This window comes from Podarcis tiliguerta (genome assembly GCF_965153285.1).
Source record: "Podarcis tiliguerta genome assembly, chromosome: 3".
Classification (NCBI taxonomy): Eukaryota; Metazoa; Chordata; class Lepidosauria; order Squamata; family Lacertidae; genus Podarcis; species Podarcis tiliguerta.
This window is the reverse complement of record NC_139536.1, coordinates 3,820,972-3,844,176: the sequence shown is the minus strand read 5'-3', so window position 1 is coordinate 3,844,176 and position 23,205 is coordinate 3,820,972. Positions and strand designations below refer to the sequence as shown.

Genomic DNA, 23,205 nt, shown 5'->3' with positions numbered 1-23,205 from the left:
CTGAGCAGTAAGAGGTTTCCTTTACCTGTTCATGGCGGAAAAAAGACTGCCATCTCTGGATGAAAAAGAGAACATTATACGACTTAGTCTGGCGGGCGGTCAATATTTCTCCTCCAAGTTTTTAATTCCCAGTGGGACTTTATTCTCTCTCGTTTTGCAATCGAAACAACTGTAGAACGTGGACTGAACTAAAAGCCTGAATTCACCAGCCAGTTAAAACAGATTCAGCAACAAGCCAACAGTTGCTCCCAAGGAGTGAAGAGGAGCAGATGGGAAGCTGAGCTCCATATTGCACAGTAGCTACTCTCAAACACCCGAGCCCTGGTGGGAAGTGTGAACTATTTGAGTTGATGAAATCTGCTCCCATCTGCTTGTGAGGAATGAGAGTGTTAGAATGACAGAGGACGCTCCCCACCCCTGGATGGAACAAATCTGCAAAGTCCTTACTCACCTCTGGGCTAGGGTGTTACACGGAGACCCCTTCCTCTTCTGGGAATCTGGGTTTGCCGGGTCTGTTGAACTGTTCCCGAGGCCACTCATGTTGAGTCAGTTCACACCTGAGGAGCAAACAAGGAACAAGGCTCAGGGACAAAGCAGAGTAAAATGGGTAGAATCAAGACATTGCGTGGTTGGCCCAGAGCAGATTCAGACTCAGGTGATCCAGCAGAGGAGAGGTGAGGTGGATCCTTTCTAGTAGCTTCCTCTCTCTTTCAAGATCCACGTGACACCATGGCCCAACCTTCAACCAGCATTCGTGCAAAAAGCTTGACACATAATATTATGTCTTCTCAGCTTTGCTAACCTTTAGCAGGACTTTCTGCAAAGGGGTTGTCCCAACCGTGTTGTGACACACAGATGCACTAAGGCTAGCCAGACAAACAGTAGGTCCGTCTTCACTAGGCTAACCTCTTCCCATGTGCCACCATCTGCTTTGGAGTTTTAGAGAAGCCCCCTGAATAATTTTTCTTGGGGGGTTGCTTGGGGAAACACAAGGGAGGAAGCCTCTCTCCTTCATGAATGAATACTGCAACTCTGATAAAGGTAACTGTCAGGGGTTCAGGAGCAGAGTCACAGGAGAGGGAGGAAACGGAGAGCGAGGGGGAGGAGTCTGAAGGAAATGTCAGCGACGACAGTAGTCCGAGGTCTCTGAGTCTCTCCAGTGACTCGGAGGATTCACAGAAAGGGGCCCCCATGGTCAGGGCAAGGGGAGTGCCCAGGGGGACACCTCGGGAAGAAGGGGCCAGAGGAGACTCAGAGAGTAGCAGTTGGAAATCAGGGCCCGCGTCCCCCCCAGAGGGCAGTAGGGGGGAGGAGTCCCAGGCATCGGGATCAGGTGGAGCGCTGCCAGCGGGAGAACATGAGGCAGGATTGACCACACCTCCGTCGGGGAGTGAGGAAACGGTCATCAGGAAAGTTAAACGCGCGCGCGCGCCAAGTTCAAATGTACAGGAGGGAGGCACAGTGGGCAGCCCGGGAAGAGAGCCAGGTCCTAAAGCCCGCAGAAGAGAGCGGGAGGAGTCAGGGGGGTCGTCATCGTCAGCCTCAGAGGAATCCAGGGAGACAGGGGCCCCGGAGGGCAACAGGACCCAGAGGAGAAAGAAGAGGTGGAGTAAAGCTAGAGTCTTAAACTGGTGTACAGGGGGCGGAGACTCAGAGGGAGCTTCGCCGGTCTAAAGTTTAGACGTAGGGATGGAGCGCTGCGGCGTGGAAATGGAAACTGTACTTCAATAAAGACTTTTGTACATAAATACCAGCCAGCGTTGGTCCTCTGTGAGCTGGGACCAGGAGCCAGCCCTGACAGTAAGCTCCCTCCCCTGAGAAGATTTTCCACCAAGAACCTCGCAACGTGAGTCGACGTAGCGAGGGGAGAGAAGTGGTGCTTTGCGAGCTCACAAGAATCAGACAAGATGACTACAGAACAGGAATGGACAGACCTGCGAAATGCTGTGGTTCAACTCAACGCAGAGGTGCGTGCCTCCAGAAAAAGGGAAGAAGAAATGGATACAGTCTGCAAGGATCTCCAAGCCAGGTTGGACATGCTTACTAGACAAGGGCAAACGGGAGCCAGACCAGAGGGCATAGGGCTGGGGAAAAGGGGGGGCAGCCTGGTATCGCATTTCGACGGGAGTTTACCACAGTACCCTAATTTCCGAGCAGACTTGCTCTTTGCGCTGAATCTGCTGGAAAAGGACTTTAGAGATGAAAGAGAAAAAGTGGGGTTTATCCTATCCCATTTGCATGGGGAAGCCAAAGCGTGGCTGAGAAATTTATGGAGAGATAATGATCCGGCGCTCCAAGACGCGGATGCGTTCATTAAAGCGATGGATGCATGTTTTTTATCAAAGATAGACGTCGATATTGCCAGAAGAGACATACATGGTCTCAAACAAGGCAAAGCCAGTGTAAGGCAGTATCATGCCCGCTTTTTTGCATTAGTCCACGCGCTGGGGTGGGAGAAGAATTCTGCTCCAGTCAGAGACCTTTTCTGGGAAGGATTGAATGCAAATGTGAAAGATGAGATTGCAAGAGGAGAGAGACCTAAGACCACTCAGCAAGTGGTTCAGAGGGCGCTGGAAATCGGCGTGCGTTTGGAAGAACGTCCATGGAACAGAGATGAAGGGCGTTGGGGACGCACACCAGCGAAAGCACCTCCCCTTTTTCCCAGAGATGCAGCGCGTGCGCAATCCACACCCCCCCAAGGAGGGGGGGAAGAACCGATGGAGCTAGGAGGTGCCAGGGCTCAGTCAGCTACCAGAGCCCTAACGCCGGGAGCAGTCAAAACGAAGCCTCCTAGAGGGAACAGGAAGTGCTACATCTGCGACAGTGCTCAACACATGGCGAAAGAGTGTCCCCAGAGGCTCCACAAGCACACTGCAGCCTCGGCAACAGTCAAAGAAGCAACTCGACTGGGAACACAGCAACAGTTAAACGACAGAGTCTGGCTGGAGGAAGAGGCACTGGGGTCCAGTCAGACAAGTCCATGAAGCAATCCCCAGCACTTTTGCAGCCCACAGACCCCCTCCCACCCAAACCAGTGGTGCAGCTTACAGCGTCTCTCCAACTGCCCAGCGGCAGCACTCTGGAAGTGCCGATCACTATTGACTCCGGCAGCAACGCCGACTTTATAGGACTGGATTTTATTCAGCAGCACAATATACCACTGCTACCAGCCACGCTGCCCCTGAAGGTTGTCACGGTGGATGGCAGAGACTTGTTAGGGGGGCAGGTGGTGCAACAAACGCAGCCAATGGTGATGCGGATTGGAAATCACCAAGAGGTCATCAGTTTCAACGTCACCAAACTGTCGGACACGCCGGTGGTCTTGGGCATGAGTTGGCTGCACAGGCACAGTCCAGCATTGGCGTGGTACCAACGCCAACTGACCTTCGGTTCCTCCTATTGCGCGGAACATTGCATTCTTCCTAGCCCGGAAGAAGGAGGGGAAGACACGCAGCTACAATTAAGCACGCTGCAAGCAGTGCCACACAAGTACGCAGCGTTTTTGGAGGTTTTCTGCGAGAAGGAAGCAGACAAGCTGCCTCCCCACAGGCCCTATGACTGCCAGATTGACCTCCTGCCAGGGGCGACGCTGCCAGCCGGGAAACTGTATTCCATGTCTGAAGACGAGCTACAGGAGCTCAAGGAGTTCATAGACCTCAACTTAAAGCGCGGTTTCATCCGGGAGTCGAAAGCAGCGGGGGGCAGTCCTGTATTCTTTGTGAAGAAAAAGGACACGCCCCAAAAGAGGCTTGTAGTGGATTTCAGGCTCTTAAATTCAAAGACCAAGCCCACAGCCTTTCCAATGCCCAAAATAGATGACCTGCTTGCTACGGTGAGGAAAGGACGCGTTTTTACAAAGTTGGATCTGCGAGGGGCGTACAACCTGATTCGCATACGGGAGGGGGACGAGTGGAAGACTGCCATGTTCACGCCCCTGGGCACATATGAATACAGAGTTATGCCCTTCGGTTTACAAAATGGCGCCCACTGTTTTCAAGCCTTCATGCATCACGTCCTGGCGGGTCTCCTCTACAAGAAATGCGTCTGCTTCTTGGACGACATCCTGATATTCTCAGAATCTGAGGAGACCCACGAGGGGGACGTCAAGGAGGTTCTGCAGCGACTGCAGGAGCATCGGCTATACGCCAAGCTGGAGAAGTGCCAGTTCGACAGGAAGGAGGTGGATTTCCTGGGCTACAAGCTGTCGGACAAGGGGCTCGCCATGGACAGCGCCAAGGTTCACGCAGTGTTGGATTGGAAGAGCCCGCGAAATCGGAAGGAGGTCCAGCGGTTTGTGGGGTTTGCCAACTTTTACCGCAAGTTCATCAAGGGGTTCGCGATGCAGACAGCGGCCATTACCGACACGCTCAGCTCCAAGAAGAAGAAGTTCATCTGGACGGAGCAAGCGGAGCAGTCCTTCCAGAACCTTAAGCGTCTCTTCTCGTCCGAGCAGCAACTACTGCATGTGAATCCCAGCAAACCGCTGAGAGTTGAGACGGACGCCTCAGACAGAGCCGTGGGCGCCGTACTGTTGCAGGAGGACCCGCATGGGGACTGGAGACCGTGTGCCTTCTACTCTAGGAAGCTCAGCAAGTCAGAGCAGAACTACACCATCTGGGACAGGGAGTTGCTGGCCATTCATGCAGCATTCAAGGTGTGGCGGCACTTCCTCATCGGGGCCAAACACACAGTGCAGGTTCGCACGGATCATAAGAACCTGGAGTACTGGCGCACGGCAAGGTTCCTGAACCAGCGGCACATCAGATGGGCGGAGTTCTTTGCGGATTTCGACTTCAGGATAGAATACATCCCAGGCGACAACAACATCATGGCAGATGCACTGTCCAGAAAGCCGCAATACCTCGAAGAAGCGGCGCCAGCAGCGGCCAAGCACATTTTCGCCCAGAAAGCGTGGGCGTGCGCTTCCGCAACCGTGGACCTGGAAGCGGTCCGTCGAGCACTGCAGGAGGACTCCTTCGCACTAGCCAAGATGGAGGACGTGCGCAAGGGCACGGCGAAAGACGACGAGTTCCAAATACGGGACGGATTGCTAATCCGCAGAGGAGCACTCTATGTACCGGGAGACGAACTCCGTGCGAAAGTACTGCAGCAGTTGCACGACGCGCCAACCGCCGGGCACTTCGGCAAGGAGAAGACGGCAGAACTCGTTGCCAGAGATTTCTGGTGGCCCAAGATGAGAGGGGAAGTCGCGGAGTACGTCTCGAGGTGCGACACCTGCCAAAGGGCCAAGTCAGTGCACAAACCTCCGGCAGGACTGCTCGAACCACTACAGACCCCGAGCGAACCGTGGGAGAGGGTGGCCCTGGACTTTGTCACGGATTTACCCAGCTCAAGGGGCAAAACGGCAGTGCTAGTGGTGGTGGACATGTTCACTAAAATGGCCCACTTCATTCCGTGCGCGAAGGTGGCCACGGCAGAACAGACCGCCAAACTGTTCATAGACCACGTCTTCAGGGTGCACGGACTGCCACGGTCTATCTTGTCCGACAGGGGGCGCCAGTTCATTTCGAGCTTCTGGCAGAAGCTGATGGGTTTCCTGAACGTCAAGATCAACCTAGCGTCGGCGAGACACCCGCAGACCAACGGGCAAGCGGAGCGAGTCAACGCCATCATGCAGCAGTACCTGAGATGCTATGCAAATCAACAGCCGACGACATGGGTGGACTACCTGCCGCTCGCTGAGTTCGCTTACAACAACACGAAGCACGTGTCCACAGGGGTGACGCCGTTCTTCGCCAACAACGGGAGGCATCCCAGAACCTTCCCGGGATTAGAGAGACTGGGGGAGGGGGAGCCACAGGCAGCGGAAGTCTTGGCGGCGGAATTGCAGGAAGTTCACGAGCAGCTTGGGAGGCAGTTAGAGCTTGCAAAGCACGCATACAAACTGCAAGCTGACAAGCACAGGAGGGTTGGGGAAGACATACAGGTGGGAGACTGGGTGTGGTTAGCGGCCCACGCAGTGCCGACCAGGTCCTTAGCTAAGAAGAAACTCGGACATAAACAGCTAGGACCTTACCTAGTTGAGGCACAGATCAATCCGGTGGCCTTCCGGTTGACACTTCCGGAGGGATCCAGAATGCACCCAGTATTCCATAGGTCGGTGCTCACGCCCTACAAAGCACCTCACCGATTTCAGGCGCAGAGCACAGCACCAGACCAGTATAGGGAGATCCCCCCAAGGAGGGAGTCGCCAAGAAGGGAACCCATCAACCAGGTCACAGAGATTTTGGACTCGAGATGGGGGGAAGAGGGAGTAGAATATTTTCTCGCAAGGGAAGGTACCCCGGCCAGCGCCAACAGTTGGGTGCCGGACTATGCCCTGGACGAGCCTCTCCTCAAAGAGGAGTTTCATGCCTTGTTCCCACACAGGCCCATGCCAGCCGAGTATTTCGACGACTGGCTTTTCACACCCACGCTTTCTACCAGCACGTTCCAGGGATTCACCTCGGACGAAGAACCAGCATTAGAAACACGTTCACCAGAGGGCTCGCCCTCGGGGTTTGCCTCAGACCGCTCATTTTGGTGGGACAATCGAGGAGCGGAGAGGTGGCTGAGGGGCCCTTGGCAGGCAACGGACCCAGAGGGGAACGAGGGTGTGACGGACATGGACGTGATGGGGGAGGACGTTGGGTTCGAGCATGGCGGCACGGAGATGGAAGCAGAGGAGAACGAGGTCGGCGAAGACACGGAGGACGAGACGGATTTATCTAACTGGATGCACGCCACGGGGGACGAACTGTATCCACCATTCACCCCCACAACGACGGAGCGCCCAGCACCCCCGCAGGAGGAAGGGGAGGGGGGAAGGGGGGGCTTCGAGGGGGGGATGGATGTCAGGGGTTCAGGAGCAGAGTCACAGGAGAGGGAGGAAACGGAGAGCGAGGGGGAGGAGTCTGAAGGAAATGTCAGCGACGACAGTAGTCCGAGGTCTCTGAGTCTCTCCAGTGACTCGGAGGATTCACAGAAAGGGGCCCCCATGGTCAGGGCAAGGGGAGTGCCCAGGGGGACACCTCGGGAAGAAGGGGCCAGAGGAGACTCAGAGAGTAGCAGTTGGAAATCAGGGCCCGCGTCCCCCCCAGAGGGCAGTAGGGGGGAGGAGTCCCAGGCATCGGGATCAGGTGGAGCGCTGCCAGCGGGAGAACATGAGGCAGGATTGACCACACCTCCGTCGGGGAGTGAGGAAACGGTCATCAGGAAAGTTAAACGCGCGCGCGCGCCAAGTTCAAATGTACAGGAGGGAGGCACAGTGGGCAGCCCGGGAAGAGAGCCAGGTCCTAAAGCCCGCAGAAGAGAGCGGGAGGAGTCAGGGGGGTCGTCATCGTCAGCCTCAGAGGAATCCAGGGAGACAGGGGCCCCGGAGGGCAACAGGACCCAGAGGAGAAAGAAGAGGTGGAGTAAAGCTAGAGTCTTAAACTGGTGTACAGGGGGCGGGGACTCAGAGGGAGCTTCGCCGGTCTAAAGTTTAGACGTAGGGATGGAGCGCTGCGGCGTGGAAATGGAAACTGTACTTCAATAAAGACTTTTGTACATAAATACCAGCCAGCGTTGGTCCTCTGTGAGCTGGGACCAGGAGCCAGCCCTGACAGTAACGCTTAGCAAAGGTGCTGCAGGATGGAATGCACCCGTTCAGGTTTTTCACCTGGGATGACGGTTTTCTGGACAATTTTGAATCCTATGCAAATTAGAAGATTTTCAGTTTGCACTGGAAACTTTTCTGATGTCCTAGAACAGGGGTGGGGAATCTCTGGTCTTCAGGTGCTGTTGGACTCCCACCTCCCACCAGTCCCTGTCAGGATGGCTAGTGGTCAGTTGGTCCAAGAACATCTGGTGGGCCACAGGCTCCCCCTTCCTGCCCTATAGGTAAAGGTAAAGGGACCCCTGACCATTAGGTCCAGTCGTGACCGACACTGGGGTTGCGGCGCTCATCTCACTTTACTGGCCGAGGGAGCCGGCGTACAGCTTCCAGGTCATGTGGCCAGCATGACTAAGCCACTTCTGGCAAACCAAAGCACACACGGAAACGCCATGTACCTTCCCGCCGGAGCAGTACCTATTTATCTACTTGCACTTTGACGCGCTTTCGAACTGCTAGGTTGGCAGGAGCAGGGACGGAGCAATGGGAGCTCACCCCGTTGCGGGGATTCGAACCGCCAACCTTCTGATCAGCAAGTCCTAGGCTCTGTGGTTTAACCCACAGCGCCACCCACGTCCCTCCTGACCTATAGAGCAACTTAATTTAACATGCTTGTTTTAAACAAAACTGAAAACTGCCACGCTTGCCTAATATTGTGTGCGCAGTTGGCATCTATTTACTGCAGTGGCGGAATGTGTCTCCATGCCGCCTGGGGCAGGGCGAGGGGCGGAGAATAAACCAGCCCCACCCACCCCGCCGCTGGAATCGAAGGGCACACAGCTGCTGCATCCCCACACTGCCCTCCCCGAGCAGCCTTGCAAAGCTGGGATCTGGGGAGGGCGATGCGGTTGCAGGAAGAAAACAACAATCACGCATTGTGCCGCCTGCCCACACAGTGGGGAGCCTGGCCAGCCAACGCAGAACTTGGCGGGCACGAAGCAGGCACCCGCACGCTGGTACCCGCAATGTGGCGTGGCCCGATGCTCCCCTCCCGGCATTGGTTGGGAGGAACCAACACCATGAGATGTGTGCCAGGCTGTACTGCAGACACCCGCTTCGTGCCCCTTCAAAACTCTGCACACGGGACCACAGCCCTTCTGATTCACTGTCACCAATGAACTTATCAAACAGAACGTTTTCCTTGGAGAAATAAGCACTGGAAAAATTCCCATCACATGTCACTGGGTAATACCCAGTGCACTGCTTCCACTAGCACAGGGTTTCCCAAACTTGGGTCATCATCTGTTTTTAGACTACAATTTCCATCATCCCTAACTAGCAGGACCAGTGGTGGGGATGATGGGAATTGTAGTCCAAAAACAGCTGTAGAGGCCAGTCTGGGAAACCCTGCGCTAGCACAATGACTTTGGGCAGCAAAACAGTTTCTTAGCCATGGTGCCTAGTTATGGAATGTCTTCCCCTTTTGCCAGGCAAAAACATTCTTTCCTGTCGTGGTGTTTCTAATGTTACATGCTATTTTAGTGCTTTTATCTATTATATTATTACTATATTTGTATTGTGGCACAAATGTTTGTACACCGCACTGAAATCCCAAATAGAATGAAAGGCAGTATGGAAACGGTTTTGGGCCACCAACTTGCCGTTGTCTAAATGTATCCTGGTTGGCTGCAATGGGAAATAGGATGTTGGGTTAGGTGGACCTTTGCTCTGACCCAGCAACGCTCCTCTGATGTTTGAAGGAGAGAGGAGCATCAAGAGCCCTCAACCTCCCCACTCCGCTCCTCAGCCAACCAAACAAAAGCATTTAATCCAGATCTCTGTGTGGTACCTGCAGGAAAGAGGTACGAGAACAAGCAAAGGAAGAAGCGCTATAGATCAAACGGTCTTAGATCACCAGCAACTGAGCTGGGCAAAGGGAGATGGAAAAGGAACTCCTCAAATAGCAAGCTAGAAGCTTAGCAAAGTACATTCACTAATAGCCCCTAAGGAAGCTTTTTTAGGCCAAAATTCCACCCTGTGTTCCGCCCGAGGTCTCTAGTTACAGCCGTCCTTAAACGAAGATTTTAAAGGTCAGTTCCTTTAAGGAATAAAAGTGTGACACCCTTGGGATGCCATTTCCTCATTAACACTTCTCCATCGCTTGTAGTTTTCAGAGGAAGATGAAGCAAACACCTTGCCAGGAAGACAGTTGTGAGGCTAAGACTGCGGTCCTAAGGAGTACACCTCGCGGAACGCAATGGGGTTTACTTTTGGGTAGACATGCACAAATCTCTAATCCTAGAGGTGTTTAACTTGGAAGTCAGTCCCAATGATTTCATTGGAAGGAGGTTTCTGCTTGTTACTAAAAAGTTAACAGAGCCACTTGTCCTAAGATGAATTTGTCAGTCTGAAAAGGACTGGGCCAAATGTTGTCATTTTCAATCACCTATAGTCGGTTTGAAATGATTCTTTGCATGTGGTTTGCCAATGTACGAATCACGTTTATCAAGATGAAGGTGTTTGTTCAAAGCCAGAAATCTTTTTAGTAGTATTATCACCCCCAATAGATAATTCCCACCTGTGCAAGCTTTGGAAACCTTGGTCACCTGTCCTGATTTAAAAGGGAGAGAATAACCATAAAAATGAGAAAACTCCTGTTCAAGAACCAGCAGCTGAGCCGATGACCACTGATATAATTTTATTTCTCTTCTGTGGCGTACTTGGAGACTAAAACGATGCCAAAACAAACGTAATGGGGAGGAGGGGGAACAGACTTGGCCCTTTCAAAGCCAAGGACTGCAAAACTCATCTGCTCCGGGTACAATAGCTATGCATTCATTACAGGCTTGATTTTAGTTTGTTTTTCAACCATTTCCTCCAGGGCTCTCCAATTTGCTTAAACCACTCTTTATTTATAGCCAGCTTTGGCTCTGCTTCAAAAAAAATTAAATTCACACCAGAAATTATTATGCCAATATGAAAACTCTTGGCCTGCTCACACTAGCCAGGAAACCATTCACAAAAGACTTGAAATGATGTGAATGAAAGCTAGGCGCTTGGTTCAAAGGGAATGTTCTCCAGGATCGGGGCCACAAACTACACATATATACCCTCCCACCCCCTCAAATCCCATTCAGGGAGAAGATAAGAAAGAAGATGGTGACCTTGGCAAAATCGTCTGTATGTCCAATAAAGCAAAAGACAGAACTGCAGGCTTAGCTGAAATATTTGGCTCCATCCAGACTCGAGATGTAATATGTTCAGGGCTTCTTTTTAATTGTAAATCCAGTTTATTTTGCAACGGACCTTGCCAAGGCTGACAAGCCAAAAACAATTTAAACTATCCTAAAAATAGCTTTGATGGTGTCGTTGGAAAAATGATTCGACCCCTAGAGCTCCAAATATGTCTCCCAGCTCTAAAGGTGATACTTGCTCCAGGCGGCGGTGGGGACAGAGCGGTCATCTGCAGTTCTGCACACAGACAATCCCTGTACTGACCGCCTTTGTGCCCCATCCTCTGCCCTCTTCTCAATTACCAGAAGACGGATTCCTGAGATGTGGGATTGTGCACATTCTATTCCGCTTGCTCATAGGAAATGGCACAATTAGTGGGAGTCCCAAACCATGCATGCTTTTTGTGGGGTGGGACATGAATGGCCACTGATGAAGAAGAAGAAGAGTTTGGATTTGATATCCCGCCTTTCACTCCCCTTCAGGAGTCTCAAAGCGGCTAACATTCTCCTTTCCCTTCCTCGCCGACAACAAACACTCTGTGAGGTGAGTGGGGCTGAGAGACTTCAGAGAAGTGTGACTGGCCCAAGGTCACCCAGCAGCTGCATGTGGAGGAGTGGAGACGCGAACCCGGTTCACCAGATTACGAGTCCACCGCTCTTAACCACTACACCACACTCGCTCTCGAGGGGTCGCAGTGTTGAAACTAAATAAAGAAATCCTGAACTGTTTTGAGATACTGCCTGGAGCAGTTATGGACTTTCGGCAAACCAAGAGCCGGAAGGGTCTAGTAACAGAATTCAGAAATGGCAGAGGAGTGGACAGATTGAACACACTGATGATGATGATGACAATTAATAATAATTACTATTATTATTAGAATTAGCATCATTCTGCCCGGATACTGAGGTCCAGTGCTGAGGGCCTTCTGGCGGTTCCCTCACTGCGAGAAGCCAAGTTACAGGGAACCAGGCAGAGGGCCTTCTCGGTAGTGGCACCCACCCTGTGGAGCACCCTCCTACCAGATGTCAAAGAGTAAAACAACTACCAGACTTTTAGAAGACATCTGAAGGCAGCCCTGTTCAGGGAAGCTTTTAATGTCTAATAGAATATTCTAATGTCTAACAGATGGGCAGGGTATAAATAAATTATAATTATTATTATTATTATTATTATTGTTGTTGTTGCCCCACCCATCTGTCTGGATTTCCCCAGGATAGAGGGAAACAGACCAGAATGACCTAGCTAAGAAAGCTTTCTTTCCATCTCTTCCGATTTGTTTCCCTCTATACGCAGAGTCTCTCAGGAGCTGAGTAAGAAGGGAATGATTGAGACACATCAGTGAGAAGAGGAATCCTCTTCTGGATAAGCTACTCCAGCCCATTCTGCTGAAACCACCTCCATTCTGGCACAGGGAGAAGCAGTTGCTGAAGCCTGCAAGGTGTTACAATTGAAAAGGATGGTCTACCCAACTGATTTACCTGAAGTTACTGTGGACCGATTTCCATTCTGAAGGAAATCAGCCCTGAGTGCTCACTGGAAGGACAGATCCTGAAGCTGAGGCTCCAATACTTTGGCCACCTCAGGAGAAGAGACGACTCCCTGGAAAAGACCCTGATGTTGGGAAAGATGGAGGGCATAAGGAGAAGGGGACGACAGAGGACGAGATGGTGGGACAGTGTTCTCGAAGCTACCAGCATGAGTTTGTCCAAACTGTGGGAGGCAGTGGAGGACAGGAGTACCTGGCGTGCTCTGGTCCAGGGGGTCACGAAGAGTCGGACATGTCTAAACAACAAAGACTGTGGACTCCAGAACTGACCCCTATGACCCTTTGCCAGCTCCTGGGATCCTAGAAACTGAAGCTTACCTCCAAACCTATATAGCCTGATAGATACATCCTGGGTTAGTTCCAGAAGCAAATCCACAGGTAATTAGAAGCCAGATTAGGGAGCTGCTGCTAAAGCAAGCATCAAATGCTAGAACAAATATTTCCTGGGCAGCTTTCATTTATTGTCAATCAGATGCCTCTCCTCTAAGCAAACATAAACCGTCCTCAATTAGAGATGATTAAGAGCCATCCAAAAGGACTCGTTTATATCTATATCTATCCTCTTTCAAAGACCCTGTTAGTCGCTTAGCTCCATACTTGGAACGTCAAGTGTCTCTTCTACTTTTGCAGATTCCAAAATACTGAAACCACCTGTTGGCGCAGCAAGGCAACGCATGAATCATTAAGTAAACCACTCCACTGAGCCAGAAAGGGCTGGGCTTGATTTTGTAAGTGGAATTTTCTGTTTTTGACCTCCCATTAAGAGGAAACGGTCAACAGTCCACGTCAAGCCAGCCACATCAATAACGGCCAAGGAAAACAAGCAGACTCCGCTGCCTGGGGGCGTCGTCAGGAAAGGGCAAGATTTCAGAGACCCATCTGTTACTGGATGGGCTACCATGCCAAATTCTGCTTGTGTTCTCTTCTCACCTGTTCCACGCAACCCATTCCAGCAACTGCACAATGCAGGCTTCCTTCCACGGAACTGGACGCTGAACCTTGACTGGCAGTTCCCAAGGCACTACCTTATTGTGCCCCAAATGCTAACAGCTGGCTCCGGATTAGAATCAAAAACAACTTCCCACAATCCTCTAAGCACAGTTGCTCTTATCTTCCCCCAGGCTAAGCTTGATGGAGAGGCTGACAGATGGAGCTACTGGCACTGCTGCCAGACAATATGTGGGGTGTACAGTCAGCAGAATCAGGATCAGAAGAAGCACCGACCCAGAACCAAAGAATAAAGCTTCCGTCAAGGGGCATTGGCATGGAAGCTTCCCACATTAGTGGAGCCATGAAGATGTTGATTCACCAACTTCCAAATGTTTTCTCAAAGCCTGCCTGCACATACCTGTGCTTCAACGGCAGGTTGAGCCATGCCACACATGCAAACAGGCACCAGGAAGCCCAGGCTGAATGTGCAAGTACCTAATTGCAAGTTCTCAGCTGGCACTCAGGAAGAAATTCTTGCAAAAGGAGACTGGACACCAAGTGAGAGACCCCAACTCTGGAGCACAAATAGGGACCCAGCGCAGATGAAGCACGCCTTGCACTGAAAAGCACATTGATCAGATCCACACAATGCACTCCAAGCAAATGTGCCGTCCAAAGGGCATTTCACATGTTATGGATCGAGGGTATACATAACACGGACATTCTGAAGCTGGTATCTATCACCAGGCAGTGTTTGGTCCTACCATCCAACTACGACCGAGCTTGAAAAGCTCATCCTCCGGTCAAGTCCTTCGGAATCGCCTCCGACGATGATTAACGACCTGAGCCTCTGCTAAGGCTCCAGGCACTTTCCCTCATTACGCACAGTATCCAGTCGCAGGGAAGGACGAGAAAATAGGAGCTACATTGCATAGAGTTTTATTTCTAGTTACGCAGACAGAAAAGAAATATACATGCTCTCTGTGAAAGCAGAGAGCAACTGAAAAACAAAGGAACAGGAAACCAGTAACATCACATCCGTCTCCTGTCTTTCGTGAGACTTCCAATAGCCTGGAATCTCTGAAATGCAAAACAAAGTCTTGCGACTTCAAGCACTCCACAGTGGCAACACACAGAAATCTAACAGGTGGAGCAGCTTACTTGGACCATAGACCTTGCAGCAGTGTTAGAAGGCAGCAAAATGCCTGTTTAGCTATTACTATGTTTAACTACCATTGGGAAGGAGATGTCATTTAGATTTTCTACTTCAGCTACCAAAATGTCTCCAGCCACCAGCTCCCTTCTCCAGCAACTGAAGATCCAGAATCTACCTCGTGCCTTTTTTATTTGCAATGCTCTACGGAAAGGGTAAGAACCCTTTTTTCAGTCTGGGGGCCACTAACAGTGGTAGCCAGGGGCACAAGTGAAAGTGGGCAGAGCAAAGAGTGTGAATTTTATCTTTGTATAGGAGGCAGTGTGAGATTTTACTTTCTTGGGCTCCATGATCACTGCAGATGGTGACAGCAGCCACGAAATTAAAAGACGCCTGCTTCTTGGGAGAAAAGCAATGACAAACCTAGACAGCATCTTAAAAAGTAGAGACATCACCTTGCCAACAAAGGTCCGTATAGTTAAAGCTATGGTTTTCCCAGTAGTGATGTATGGAAGTGAGAGCTGGACCATAAAGAAGGCTGATCGCCGAAGAATTGATGCTTTTGAACTATGGTGCTGGAGGAGACTCTTGAGAGTCCCATGGACTGCAAGAAGAACAAACCTATCCATTCTGAAGGAAATCAGCCCTGAGTGCTCATTGGAAGGACAGATTGTGAAGCTGAGGCTCCAATCCTTTGGCCACCTCATGAGAAGAGAAGACTCCCTGGAAAAGACCCTGATGCTGGGAAAGATGGACGGCAGAGGACGAAATGGTTGGACAGTGTTCTCGAAGCTACCAGCATGAGTTTGACCAAACTGCGGGAGGCAGTGGAAGACAGGAGGGCCTGGCGTGCTCTGGTCCATGGGGTCACGAAGAGACGGACACGACTAAACGACTAAACAACACCACAGTAGGCTACTTCCTGCAAACACACACTTCTCTCCATCCTTCATCCAGGAAACAAGAAGCACAAGGAGTTCAAGGAAGCATTCCAGTCTGGCAAAAATGCTTAAGGGTGCATTCAAGGAGGGTGTGTGGCCTGGGGAGAGTCTTGAGGGCCAAAGAGAGAGGCTTGGAGGGCCACATTTGGCTCTCCAGCCTAAGGTTCTCCACCCCTGCTTTACAGTTTAAAAGGATGGGAAACATTTGGCCCACAGGCCATTTTGGTCAAAGGACACCCACCTGTCAGTCACCTGACATCACAGGATATCAGGCACTGAGATCTTTTATCTCCCATCTGAGCACCAAGTTCTAAGGCAAGAGATTTTCCCCAGTGCTAAAATTGGAGATAAGCTTCTTCCTCCTCCTTTGACAATAAAGTTTACACAGAAAGCTGCCTGTAGAAATGACGCCAGGATACAACCCAAGACTGGAGCCTTCCTTTAAAGAAATTATCTAAGCAGGAGGCAAGAAAAGAAACTTCACCATTACATACTGATAGCAAACTAAGGTACAGAAAGGTAAAAACTGCCATTGGGCTTCACTCAAACTAATAGTAGTTTTGCAATTGGCAACCATAGAGGCAAACCGTTTGCCCTTGGCCAGATTTTTATGAAGGACAGGTGATGGCTGCATGTTGACAGCCACCAGCACAAGATAAAGGGGTCCCAAAGGCATGTATGGTCCTACGGCTGCTACCTATGAACAGCAATCAGCTCTCGCCACTCAACCAGCAATTGGTTCTCCAGAAGATCCCATGAACGCCTCTTAAATGTTCACATCTGAGTGGAGCCCCTGCTCCCCGCCCTCCACTGTTAAAGTGACCCGTATCATGAGCTGTACTCTGCACAGGTGTTCTTGAGATGCTGCGAGTACCTGGTTCCAAAACTGGCCCTAGATCAAGAAGACCTCGACTGACATTCAAGGGCAAACAACAGGTGTGGGAAGATGGAAGCCTGAACCAAGGAGTCCAATAAACTGCTCCAATATAATAATAATAATAATAATAATAATAATAATAATAATAATAATAAATTATTATTATTATTATGTATGCCCCTCACCCATCTGGCTGGGTTTCCCCAGCCACTCTGGGCGGCTTCCAACAAAATATTAAAATACAATACAGTGGTACCTCAGGTTACAGACGCTTCAGGTTACAGACTCCGCTGACCCAGAAATAGTACCTCGGGTTAAGAACTTTGCTTCAGGATGAGAACAGAAATGGTGCGGCAGTGGTGCAGAGGCAGCAGGAGGCCCCATTAGCTAAAGTGGTGCTTCAGGTTAAGAACAGTTTAAGGTTAAGAACGGACCTCCAGAACAAATTAAGTTCTTAACCCGAGGTACCATTGTAGTCCATCAAACATTAAAAGCTTCCCTAAACAGGGCTGCCTTTAGGTGTCTTCTAAAAGTCTGGTAGTTGTTTATCTCTTTGACATCTTGTGGGAGGGTGTTCCACAGGGTGGGTGCCACTACCGAGAAGGCCCTCTGCCTGGTTCCCTGTAACTTGGCTTCTCATAGCGGGGGAACCACCAGAAGGCCCCCGGAGCTGGACCTCCAATGCAAGTGCTGAGCTCCCTATGTGCGGAAGCTTCCCATTCTTAGGGTGTGAAATGGGAAATGCCTTCAAAGTGGATTATCCTACAAATTCATGTAAATAGGTATGCCAATGGCTATGACTCCTAGTTACTACATGAAGTCTCAGAGTTTAGAAGCAGAGTGTGCCCAATTACCAGGTGCTGGGAGGTGTACAAGGGATGAGAAGCTCCTTCAACATCTTACTTATGTGGCATCCAGCTATTACTGAAAACAGAATGCTAGGATAGTTGTGTAACAGTTCAGCAGTCATTAAATTACAGAAGCATCATAAAGATTATAAATGGGACCAAATGCATAAAGGGCTCAGAGTTCTCTTATCCACCCACAAATGTAGTCATGCATGGATTTGTGATATTTAGTTTCCCACACTTTGGGTCCCAAGGTGGCTGACAAAGAATGTTAAAAACAATAAAGAATAATATAAAGGCTGAGTACAACAAGAAGAAAAAACGAATAGCATTAAGAAGAAAAAATGCTATCCCCAAAGCAAGACTCTGATTGGAATTCACCAGCAGAGAAACAGAAAGATTCCGAAATTGCCACGTTTTTCCTCATCGCTGAGCAGCGGCTGAGCTGGGTGGGCCCCCTTCAGGAGGGGGTGCCACAGACAAAAAGGCCCTGTCCATTTTGCCTTTATTCACTTCTTAAGGCATGGAAACATGGGAAAAGTCCTCGGGTGTTGATCTGAATGTACAGGTAAGTACATCTGATATATTTCCAAGGAATTTCACACAAAAAAACCTAGGGCCCCTCCAAACAATCAGAAGGAAGCCTTCTGCCTCCACAAGGTTTGAAGGGAACCACCATCCAGCTGGAACTCTCCACATGCATTGCTCAGCCCTGAAATGCTCAGGATTAATTACTAAGAACATGGTATGTCAACTCCAATGTTTCCTGCTAAAACACCCTGTCTTGCAGGCTCTCCTATCCTCTCCCCCAGAAGGTGACTGCTCTCTGGATGATTCCCGTATCTGACTCAACATATCAGAAATGATCACCGTTCTAAGTGATGACATTAAAAGCATCGGCCTGAAACAAAAAATGAGCAGAAGTGACTAATAAAATACTGTTGCTTGAGATGATAGCAAGATTAAAACAAAAACAACAAAAAATGCATTTCCAACAGCAATTAAAAACTTCAGCATTAACCACCATCATGTTCTGTCTTTACATGTTTATTTACATATCAGGAAGCTCCGTTTTAGAAGCCTGTGCTTCAACTGGTGGCCAGGCAACTTGGCCAGGCAAAAAGGAGGGCAAACCGGGAGCAATGTAGCGAGGGGGGGCTGCTAGGATAAAGGTGCTCGCTCCCACAATGTTAGGGACAAGCTTCCTCAGCAAGATCTATGGGTCACTGCAAAAAACTGCCCAGCTCATGGTGCCAGTTTGAGCTTCCATTCTTCCAGTATCTTCCAGTATCTTTAAAGCCCTATATGGCCTAGGACCCTCGTACTACAGGACCGCCTCTCCTGGTATGCCCCACGGAGGACCTTAAGGTCCACAAATAATAACGTCTTGGAGGTCCCGAGCCTCAAGGAGATTAGACTGGCCTTGACCAGGGCCAAGGCCTTTTCAGCTGTGGCCCCAGCCTGGTGGAACACTCTGTCGCAAGAGACCAGGGCATCTTTCCGCAGGGCCTGCAAGATGGAGCTGTTCCGCCAGGCCTTTGGTCGGGGTTCAGACTGACTCCCCCTCCCCTTTCATAAGAACTAGCATGAAAGCGGCCTCCCAATTTTTCTTACAGGCCCATATAAGTTCAGCACAAACAGTTGGGCCTGGTGAGCATTTAAGGTCCCCAACCCTAATCTGCGGGTTGCCATCTGATTGGATTTTATTCTGACCCTGATCTGATTTTAGGATGTATTTTAACTAATTGCCTGATTTTATGTTAATGTGTTATACATTTGTTGTTAGCAGCTCTGAGCCCGGTTTTGGCTGGGGAGGGCGGGGTATAAATCATCATCATCATCATCATCATCATCTGAAGCAACTGGCCACAGATGGAGAAATAAACATTTATTTATTTATTTATTTAGCACCAGATCAGTGTGCATGATGCTTTACAGGGCAACGTACACCTCTTTTTAAAGAAGGTGGTCCCCTGTTCCAAAATTCTGACAAGGAAGGGAAAAGGGATGGATCTGACCAATTACTTAGGCTTAAAGAAATCACCAATTTCTGGCACTTCTTCCCTATATTTCAGCACCTACGCATTTCTTGTTTCTGCTGTTTTACAGATCTTCCTATTAGTGAGATGAGTCTCAGCCCCATCAACGGTGCTCTTTGTTTAAAGTTTGTCTAAACTTCACTCCTCCTGAGTAAGAGTCCCTTGCAGAAGCAGCACCAGCTTTTTTGGAGCCCCGGACCTGCTTCATTCTTGCTGATATGAAAACTAACTGCTCAGAATCTGAGGAAAGGTGGAAGGAATGTGGGGTGAAGAGAGATGGAGAGGAACAATTAACCCCTAAGAGGTGGGATTTGTCTTAGCAAAAATAGCTAGCGAGCATTTTTGCTCAGGTTTATGAATCTGTCTTATTATTAACAACTTATGTGAAACATAACAGCCGTACATCCTTTCAGATACCAGGTTAGTATACAAACAGTTTGACTTATATTAAAACAAAACACAATACAAAACATCTCAAAACAATCAAGTAGAACACATTCCAAAATAATCAAAAACAACAGAGCAGCAAACACTTGAAATTTCTGCGCAAACAAAAAGGTTTTGAAGCTAAGTAGCAGCACCTAGAATTGGGCTTGCAAGCAAACAGGTAACCAATGCAGCTCTTTCAGAAAAGGTGCAACGTTGTTCCACTTGACTGTGGCAGCTAGAATTCTGGCTGCCTTATTCTGTACCAGCTGCAGATTCCGAGTCGTCTTCAAGAGCAGCCCCACCTACAATGCATTGCAGTAATCTAGCTGGTAACTCTCATGCAGAGTCTAACCCAGGCTTCCTTAACCTCGGCGCTCCAGATGTTTTTGGCCTACAACTCCCATGATCCCTAGCTAGCAGGACCAGTGGTCAGGGATGCTGGGAATTGTAGTCTCAAAACATCTGGAGGGCCGAGGTTGAAGAAGCCTGCTCTAACCATTCTCTTGTCTTCTCTGACTGGTGGTGGATCCCAAGAGCACATTCTTCCCAGGGCTGCTACCTAAGAAGCTGGGACTGAAACTGTGACCTGACCCCACCCCACATATAAAGTATGTCATCTGCCACTCAATTTATTGCCCTTTCTCCCTTACCAAAGGCGTTGGTAGAACACAGTACTGTCTTCCAGGAGGTTGACAACACCAGAAAATGGTTGCACGTTGCTCACAGATTCTGCCTAAAAGGCAGCACAGAGTTCCTTCTGCCACACAATGGCTCTGCTATCTATGAATGTGCTATCTAGAATCCCAACAGAGGATGCTACTTGAATCTCACTCAATTCTGGAGTAGCTTTTTCCATGCAAGCCTCAAAGGCTCTAGAAAAGAACCATAGCCCAGAAAGGATTTTGAGTGTAAAAACTAGAATCTGGAACCCTATGCCCCTGAAGTATTTATTTACTTATAAAAATATTTACATATTGCTATTCAGCAATCACGAAATTAAAAGACGCCTGCTTCTTGGGAGGAAAGCAATGACAAACCTAGACAGCATCTTAAAAAGCAGAGACATCACCTTGCCAACAAAGATCCGTATAGTTAAAGCTATGGTTTTCCCAGTAGTGATGTATGGAAGTGAGAGCTGGACCATAAAGAAGGCTGATCACCGAAGAATTGATGCTTTTGAATTATGGTGCTGGAGGAGACTCTTGAGAGTCCCATGGACTGCAAGAAGATCAAACCGATCCATTCTGAAGGAAATCAGCCCTGAGTGCTCACTGGAAGGACAGATCCTGAAGCTGAGGCTCCAAGACTTTGGCCACCTCATGAGAAGAGAAGACTCCCTGGAAAAGACCCTGATGTTGGGAAAGATGGAGGGCACAAGGAGAAGGGGACGACAGAGGACGAGATGGTTGGACAGTGTTCTCAAAGCTACCAGCATGAGTTTGACCAAACTGCGGGAGGCAGTGGAAGACAGGAGTGCCTGGCATGCTCTGGTCCAGGGGGTCACGAAGAGTCGGACACAACTAAACGACTAAACAACAACAACAACATTCATCATAAATATAAAGCAGAGTGGTTTACAACAACTATATATAAAACCATACAATAAAAAGCATATAAAATTTTAAAATCAGAAATCAGCTACCAATTATGGAAAAGTGCATTCTTAACTGCCTGCCTAAGCCTGACAGAATAGAAAAGTTTTGAGCTGGTGTTGGAAGGCGGAAACAGAAGGTTCCTGCTGAATCTCCATGGGCAGAGTATTCCGCAGGACTGAGCCATTGACACTAAAGACTCCTGTTTCTTGATGCTGCCAAATGAGCCTCGCCAACTCAGGGAAATTGGGTCAACATTAGCACACCCAGACATTATAACAACATAACAGAATAAGGCTTCGCATTAACATTCTAGATTGCGAGTGGATGGCACGTCCAATATGAAAGGACAGCATGATCCAGCCGCTGTGACATTTACTGATCAAAAAAGGAACAGGACGAAAAAAAATGTTTGATTAGCCACCAAGTTCTACAAATGAGCAAAGTGGCTGGCCTGGCAGCAGCCTTTGCATTCATTACTGAGCAAGGGGATAATTTTGACAGAGCACCATAAAGCCAGTTTGACTGACACAAGACAAATACCTAGATCTCCAAGGAAATATCAAGAGCTCCCGCTTCTTTTGACTCAGAATTGCATTATCTCAGCTTCAAGCCTGGAGATTCTGCCTTTCACCCAAATGTTTCTGAAACATCTAAAACCGCAGGAGACAGAGTCAAAGGTCGCTTCCACACTCGCACCTTTTGCATCATTCGCTCACTTTCTATGGAGAATCAGGACACCATTATCAAAACATTGCAGTCCACTGAATTCCAAATTGTTCTGTGGATTTTCAGATCTATTTGTAGCATTTCAGCACTGATGTTCTTAAGGGTTCCTGTACCTTTAATTAAAAGTATCCTGTTTGGAGTACTTTCTTCTCTATCCACTGTCTCCAAATTGTGTGTGTGTGTGTGCGTGTGTGTCTGTCATGTCCCCTCCCCCTCAGTTTTAATTACAGAGGTACCTCAGGTTACATACGCTTCAGGTTACATACGCTTCAGGTTACAGACTCCGCTAACCCAGAAATAGTACTTCAGGTTAAGAACTTTGCTTCAGGATGAGAACAGAAATTGTGCTCCAGCGGCGCAGCAGCAGTGGGAGGCCCCATTAGCTAAAGTGGTGCTTCAGGTTAAGAACAGTTTCAGGTTAAGTACGGATCTCGGGAACGAATTAAGTACTTCACCTGAGGTACCACTGTACCTTTTTCTACTTGTGATTAATTACTGGCTTCCTCTTTTTTTTTTTTTTAATAGCACTTTTCACTATAAAAATCAACCCCAATTTAAAAATAAATAATACAAGGCAACAAGCAATTAAGCTTTCTCTCCTACCTGGCAGAAACATCACTCTAAAAGGCCCTTTGCCGAATGCAACTTACTAGTGAGTAAGATTACAGCAGGATCGTGAGCATGGAGGAGGGCACTCCTGGATAATATAGTGCTATATTAAGTGCTATGTTGAGCCTCCATTTAATTTCACTTCCAGCTAATTGTAAAATGCAATGCCTCAGCAGTACTGAAGGCACCACTCTGGAAGCAAGCAAAGTGCTTCAAACTATTATAAACATCTTCTCTTCATGTTAGAAGAGCATCTGATTCCCTGTTACTCATTATGGAGTCATTGGAAATTCAAATCTACTTCTTTATAGCAGCTGTTTCCCTTCTGCATGCCAAATGGTTTCATTACTAGAGTTGTGCTTATGGAAATGACACACACAGACAAATTTATAACCAGGAAAGTGGCATTAAAAACACGCGTTTGTTGTTAACATCGAAACACTTCCCACCTGGCTGATCTTCCACTTGCAAAAGCCAATCTCCTTCATGTTTGCAGAGTTGCAGATTCTTTTCCCACTGCAGACAGGGTCTTTTGCAGACACAGTTTGGTTCAATATCACCTCTCTCATTAGTTGGTCTGTGGCAGTCAGCTGAACACAGCAACACTCCTTCCCAAAGTCAAGCATTCATTCTTTCGACAGCCAACCTCAGCACTGCTGCAGCTGAGACACTAAGAGCATCCGC

General features: G+C 49.0%; 1 protein-coding gene across 6 annotated transcripts in view; it reads right to left on the bottom strand.

Moving 5' to 3' along the window:
• NCOA1 (nuclear receptor coactivator 1) overlaps positions 1-23,205 on the bottom strand; it is a 313,251-nt gene that overhangs the window by 99,772 nt on the left and 190,274 nt on the right. For all 6 annotated transcript variants that reach the window (XR_014509245.1, XM_083432484.1, XM_083432488.1 and 3 more), the window contains one exon: positions 452-557. Coding sequence is in view for 5 of the 6 variants with exons in the window: in XM_083432484.1 (XP_083288610.1) it covers positions 452-540 (89 nt within the window). In the remaining variant the exon portion in view is untranslated. The remainder of the gene's footprint in view (positions 1-451; positions 558-23,205) is intronic.